A 6,602-nucleotide genomic window follows, 5' to 3' on the forward strand; every position below is an offset into this window, starting at 1 on the left:
AGCTTTGTGGAGAATATAAGATAAGTGCACACAAAGCTTCGAGACAAGGTGAAAAGGTGCTTGGGAGCTCAGAGGGAGGGAGCCCTTCTAGCTGGAGGTGCCATTTGGAGGTGAACATTGAGGGAGAGTAGGCTTGGGGCATGTGGACCAGGGGACAGGGTGAGGGTAAGCTTAGTGGAGAAGGAGACATAGAGAACTCCCAAGAATACCCAATTAATCAGCCAGTGTGTGCAGAAGACTTGTGGAAGGTGAGATTCGAAAGGGAATTTGGATTCTGTTTGCAGGGAGCTGGAACTATGAAGCTATCGAGTTTGAACTTTAATTCTTTAGGCAACGGGGAGCCATGAGTCATGTTGTTTTTGGTTTTTTGCAATGCTTCTTAAAATTAATGTTTTTTACTTTGAGATAATTGAAGATTCACATGAAATTGTAAGAAATAATACACAGAGATCCCAAGTAACTTTTACTCAAGTTTCCCTCAATGATAATATCTTGCCAAGCTGTAGCCAGTATCACAACCAGGATCGTAACACTGATATAATCCTCTGTTCTCATTAGATTTCTGCAGTTTCACTTCTACTCATTTGTGTGTGTATTTAATTCTATGGAATTTTATCATATTTGTAAATTTGTAAATCAACAACCACAGTCGGACACAGAACAGTTCCATCACCATAAAATCGCTCATGCTGCCCTTTACAAGCAAACCCACCTTCCTCTCATTCCCCTTCCTCATCCCTAACCCCTCCTACTAATACCATTTCTATAATTTTATTTCAAGAATGTTACATAAGTGGAATCATATACTATATAATCTTTTGTGATTAGCTTTTTTCACTCACCATAATTCTCTTGAGATTCATCTAAACTGTTGTGTGTATCAATAATTCTTTTTCTTTGACTAGTGTTCCAGGATGTCGATGTGCCATAGTTTAGCCATGATTCACCCGCTAAAGCACAGCTAGATTGTTTTCAGCGTTTGGCTACTATGAATTAAGCTGCTGTAAATATTTGTGTACAAAATTCACACATAAAGTTGTGTGCATTTCGTGTGAACATAAGTTTTCATTTCTCCAGGATAAATACCTAGGAGTGTGATTGCTGAGTTGTAGGTTTAGTTTTATAACAAACTGCCAAAATGCCTTCCAGAGTGGCTGTACCATTTTACATGCCCACGGGCAGTGTGTGGGTGAGCTGGTATCCCTGCATCCTCATCAGCTTTTAGTGTTATCACTATTTTTTATGTGTGTGAGGAAGATTAGCCCTGAGCTAACACCTGTTGCCAATCCTCTTTTTGCTGAGGAAGATTGGCCCTGGGCTAACATCCGTGCCCATCTTCCTCTCCTTTATGTCAGATGCCTGCCATGCGCATGTCAGGGCCAGGAGCCAAACCCCCGGCCGCCAGAAGCTGACCGCGCCGACGCAACCGCTACGCCGCCAGGACGGCCCCGTCACTATATTTTTACTTTAGCTATTCTGATAGGGCTGTAGCACTATCTCATTGTGTTTTAAGTTGCATTTCTCTTATGTACGTAGAACCTGTGTAAGCCATGGGAAATCCTCCCGAGAATTCTGAAGTCGCGTATTAGTTGGACTTTTCCTCGGATGGACAAACACTGGCTTTTGTAGTGGACAAATGTTTCCTGAGTGAAGTGAATGTGACATGGTGAAGTGCCCAGCGCCCGTGGTGGCCAGGATTCTAACTGCCCATTCTGCGCTGAGGTGAAGGCACTAAAATGAGGCTCAGGAAGGGCTAACCCCTTAGGGGTCAAAGGGCATAGAAGCGGTGAGGCCTGCCGTAGCTGAGAGATGGCCTGCACAGAACTAAACGCGCAGATCTTGTTGGCATACCCACCTGCGTGGACCAGGGCCTGCCTGTGAACGCAGGCCCTCTCCCGCGCTGGGCTGCGGGGACAGCCACTCCCGAGTGCCAGACGCCAGGCAGACCGCGGGGGGGCGCGCCTGGGCTCGCCTGCCTGGCACGACCTGGTCCCTCACTCCGTGTACCGCGCAAGCGGAGTCTGCAGCCCGCGCCCCCGCCCGCGCGCCCTGGCGCTGCAGTCCCCCCCAGCAGCTGGGGCATTTCTCCCGGAGCCTCCGAGCGCGCGGTTGTGCCCGGCTGCGCTCCGGCCGCTGCGCCAACTGCGCGATCGGCTGCCGCCCCTGGCGCCCCGGCCAGGAGCGGGTTCGCCGCCAGCACCCCTGGTGCCCGCCGCGGAGGGAGGTAAAACCGTGTTCCACCTTTTTCGGGCACTCGAGTGCGAGGTGTGGCGGGCGAATCAGCCTGTACCGCTGCGGGGTGGGAACCGGCGTGCGCGGTGTCCTGGACATCCCGGGCACAGTCGCTGCGGGTAATGGGGGGGTCTCTATTGGTGCCACGAACTCAGCACTCTGACCCGGTGGGTTCCCTGGGCGCCCTCGCTGACCCGTGGTCGCACCTGGATTGTGGTCTCCGCGGCGTCCAACCCTCGACCGCGGTGACGGATCGTGTCGGAGACGTTAATTTTTAACTTGAGGGGAGAGAAAGTAACGCTTATTAGGGGGGAAAGGTTTGGGAACATCGCTCGGATGTGTGTGTAAGGGTTGGAGAGCTGTCCATTATTACAGCCTCTCATTCTGTAGCTAGAGAGTGGAGTTGTGTGGGGTGAAAGAAAATGGGTATGACGCCGCCGGGAAGGTCACGGTCAGGTGTCCTCGGAAGAGATACTGAGTGTCCTCCCCTCCTCCGCGCGCGCCCGGCCTGTCGTGGGTGCCTGGGCTGGGCAGTGAGCGGGCTCTGCTTCAGAGGAGGCGGTGCGGCTGGGGAGCGAGTTGAGACCCTCCGCAGCATCCCTGGGAGCATCTGGCGGGGCAGACCTCTGAGAAGGTTGCAGGTTAGAGCCTCCATCTCACTCTCCCTTTCTTCCTCCCCAGGCCTCCCTGACTGCTGGCTAAGTGCCAGAGAAGTTTTGCAGGCGCCTCTCCGCCAATTCCTGACCATGGGCAACTCCTGCTTCGTCTTTAAGGAGCGGCTGATAAAGAGGCTGCGGCCTCTGCCCACCCTGCTTGTCATCCGCGCCTTCGTGCCGCACCCGAGGGGCAAAGATTACCGCGTGGTGGTGCTCGGCCCCGCCGGCGTGGGCAAGAGCGCGCTGGTGCAGAGGTGGGTGCGCGGCAACTTTCGAGATGCCTATCTGCCAACCATCGAAGATACCTACCGCCAGGCGCTGGGCTGCAACCACAGCAAGGGCGCGCTGCACATCACCGACACCACTGGCGGCCAGCGCTATCCCGGCCTGCAGCGCCTCGCCATTGCCAGGGGCCACGCCTTCATCCTGGTCTACTCAGTCACCAAGAAGCAAACCCTGGAGGAGCTGAAGCCGTTCTATGAGCTGATCCGCGAGATCAAAGGCAACAGCTTCCACAAGTACCCTATCGTGCTGGTCGGCAACAAATGCGATGAGAGCCGCCGGGAGCTGACCGCGAGGGATGGCGCTGCTCGCGCGTTGGAGTGGAATTGCGCCTTCATGGAGACCTCTGCCAAGACGGGTGTCAACGTGCAGGAGCTGTTCCACATGCTACTGAACCACGAAAAGAAGCCCGCCACCTGCCTCCAGCCTTCCCAGAAGAAATCCCATCTGCCGAAGGCCGCGGAGAAGCTGCTTGGCAAGTGCAACATCATGTGAGCCCCGGGCCTCAGGAGCCCGGCCTTCTCCTACAGCGCCCGCAAAGCATGCCGCCGCCCCAGTGTAACGCATCACCTGTACATGACTGACTGTTGTGCTGTGGTTTGGGTTGTAACAACTAGACGTCAATAGATGTCCTTTGTAAGTTAACTTTTCTTTTTCCCAGGCAACAGAATTCAAGTTATTAAAACATTGCCATTGCAGGAGGAGGAGAAAAAGGAGCTGGATGAATTTAAGAATAATACTTGGACAGACTTGAGAGATGAATGTTCGGAAAAGAGAATGAAATACCAAAATGAATTGAAAGATGCCACTCCCGTTCTTGTAATCCTCTTACCGTGTATTATTTTTAAACATTTCAAGTCCTGTAAATGTTTAATCATATCTTTTCAATGTGTATTTAACTGTTAAGAAATGTGTTTTTGCAACAAAAGCTTTGACAGATGACTGTGAGACAGATATACTAAACAAGATAAATAAATGAATATTCTATAGCTGAGCCTTGAGGGTGGGGGCAGAGAAAATTGTGAAAGTGGAACTTGCTTACTAAAGATGTGCCACTTGTTTCCTAAGTCATTAAAAAATGTTTGGGTATTGCGCATAGCATTTTTAAAAAAGTGTAACTGTTCTATGACTTAATAAAGCTTTTCCTGCATGGAATCAGCTGTAATAATTTCTTTTTCACTGGACAATAAAAAAATTACCCATTACATTACAATTTCAATCACATCTGGCAAAGGTTTCTAAGATTTCACACATGGAAGCCCCTGCCCTCTTGCAATTAGCCAACGGGGGGTGGGATTAAGGGATCCCTGCAGTGTAGAGCTGGTTTGCCTCTGTAAACTTTCCGGGACTGACATCTGAGGAACTCCAGGCGTCTTTGAAGAGGATGCTCGCTCTGTTGCTGTCTTGGAGGTAGCTGGCGCAAAGCAAACCTCAGCCTTTGGCTGCCTCAAAAGTCTCCCCTCAAGAAATACTGGGTATAGGGAGTAGGGAGGGTGATGGGAGGTAAGGGGAGAAATGGGTGGGATTTGAAATTTGAGCAATTCCTTCTTAAGGGAGTTTTTAAAAGGATTAATTTTATATTTGAACATAATTCTTGAGTGAGGAATACATCTCTATACATGTCCTTGCTTTTGAGTGTTTATTTAATTGGGGAGGAAGGGGAGGCTTTTAATCTGGTGATTTTTTTCATAAAATATTTATTATTGAACAAATATTTATTGAACAATTCATATGTATTTTTAAAATGATTTCTTATAGCTTGATTCTTAGGGAAGAAGCAGACTGTTGAGAACAATTCATAAACATCTATTTCATAGTAGTACAGAGTTTTGAGCTTAGAAAATCTATTCAGTGGCTCCTTTTAAATAGTCAGTTATTTAAGATTTTCCCCACTCACTTTCAAAGCAATTATTCTCAACCACTGGAAAATACCTAAGTGGTTCTGCCATATCGCTTTTTATATATTCTTAAAAAAAAATAGTTCTTTGCTAAAGTCCCTAATGAAGTAATTCTATTTCTAAAAGAAAAAACTCTATCTTGGCTATTTTCCGGGAGAATTCTCCTTGAAAAATGTATTGTATTCATTGTTGCTCATTGTAGCTGAGCAAAGGGATTACTAAGTGGCAAATACTACCCTTTAGAAAGGGGAGGATGTGTTTTTAATGTTGCAAGTAATGCTTAGTAAAAAATATTTTGTCATAGCAAATATTTATATAGTCTATTTACATGCCCATGTTTCTATATCACATTAGACCAAACATTTATATGATCTATCTATACGCCAACGTTCTACATTATATTATTTTAATCCTCACAACAATCCAGTGGATACTGTTATGCCCATTTTGCAGATGGGGACACTGACAAAGGTCACAAAACCAATAACTGGCAGGGCCAATATTTGAAGCTGGGTGTCCTATTCCAGAGGTGGTGCTCTGAACCACCGTGGTGCACTTCCTTCTTAAGATGACCTGTCAAAAGACAAATGAGATGACTTTTCTGCTCTCTATTTGTATTATACAGATGTGGAAAAGGAAGCTTCCTCAGAGCCTCCTCAGAATCCAGATGGGAGGCAAAGAAGCAAATCAACAATTACAACACTTGTGGGGTCGTTTAGAAACAGGAGAGAGAGGCACTTGACACCAGGAGCTGGAAAGCTTTTCTCCGAAGAGATCACGTGGCGGGAATCTTTCAGTCCTGGCAGGAGTCAGTTTAGGTGGAGTGGGTGTGGGTGCGGGAAGGAGAAGACCACAGTGCAGGCAGACAGAGCAGTGTGGACAGAGGTCAGAGGTCACAGCAGGTTTCCAGAAATGGATGGAGCAAATGGTGGAAGAGGAGCCTGAAATGTTAAGAGTGTAGAATTCATTCTTTAGAGGTAATGGGGGATTACTAAAGAATTGAAGCAGCATTGATCAAATTTGCATTTAAAAAAAAATCACTCTCGAGCCTCTTTGGAAGAGGCACTGGAAAGAGGCAGGTAAAAAAATTTAAAAACTATTAGAATAGTTCAGGAATGAGATTTTGAGTAAATGCTCTAGGCATTGCCAGAGAGAATGGAGACAAAGGGATGGATTTGAGATCTACTTTGTAGGGAGAAAGGCCAGAGCTTGGTGATGAAACCAACGTGAATGCCACGTTTCTGACTGGGATTCCTGGGTAGGTTATGGGGTCATTAACTAAGTTCAGAAAGGCAGAAAGAAGAGCCAATTTGGGAGAACATCTATTTGCACAAGCACGTGAGGATAAGTCACATTTTGGATAAAAGTTGTTAGGACAGCTATGTGGAGGTTTCCAATAGGAACTAGTCTGGGATTAAGGACTGGAGACAATGCTTTGTAGTTTTCAGCATATACAGTCGTCCCTTGATATCAGTGGGGGATTGGTTCCAGGACCCCGGCAGATAACAAAATCTGCGCATGCTCAAGTCCCTTA

At 47.6% G+C, this 6,602-nt stretch overlaps 1 protein-coding gene across 1 annotated transcript; it reads left to right on the forward strand.

Moving 5' to 3' along the window:
• The first annotated feature begins 2,103 nt into the window (after positions 1–2,103).
• On the forward strand, positions 2,104–4,302 carry DIRAS3 (DIRAS family GTPase 3). Its single transcript, XM_004431481.3, has 2 exons — positions 2,104–2,224; positions 2,914–4,302. Exon 2 carries the CDS (start codon positions 2,979–2,981, stop codon positions 3,663–3,665), a length of 687 nt encoding a protein of 228 aa, XP_004431538.1. The 5' UTR covers positions 2,104–2,224; positions 2,914–2,978; the 3' UTR covers positions 3,666–4,302.
• The last annotated feature ends 2,300 nt before the right edge of the window (positions 4,303–6,602 follow it).

Source organism: Ceratotherium simum, chromosome 2 (genome assembly GCF_057802395.1).
Source record: "Ceratotherium simum simum isolate JZ-2026a chromosome 2, ASM5780239v1, whole genome shotgun sequence".
NCBI classification, from domain to species: domain Eukaryota; kingdom Metazoa; phylum Chordata; class Mammalia; order Perissodactyla; family Rhinocerotidae; genus Ceratotherium; species Ceratotherium simum.

What these genes read in the sequence shown, in the direction of transcription:
- DIRAS3 (XM_004431481.3), top strand. Translation starts at nt 2,979, where the DNA reads ATGGGCAACTCCTGCTTCGTCTTTAAGGAGCGGCTGATAAAGAGGCTG.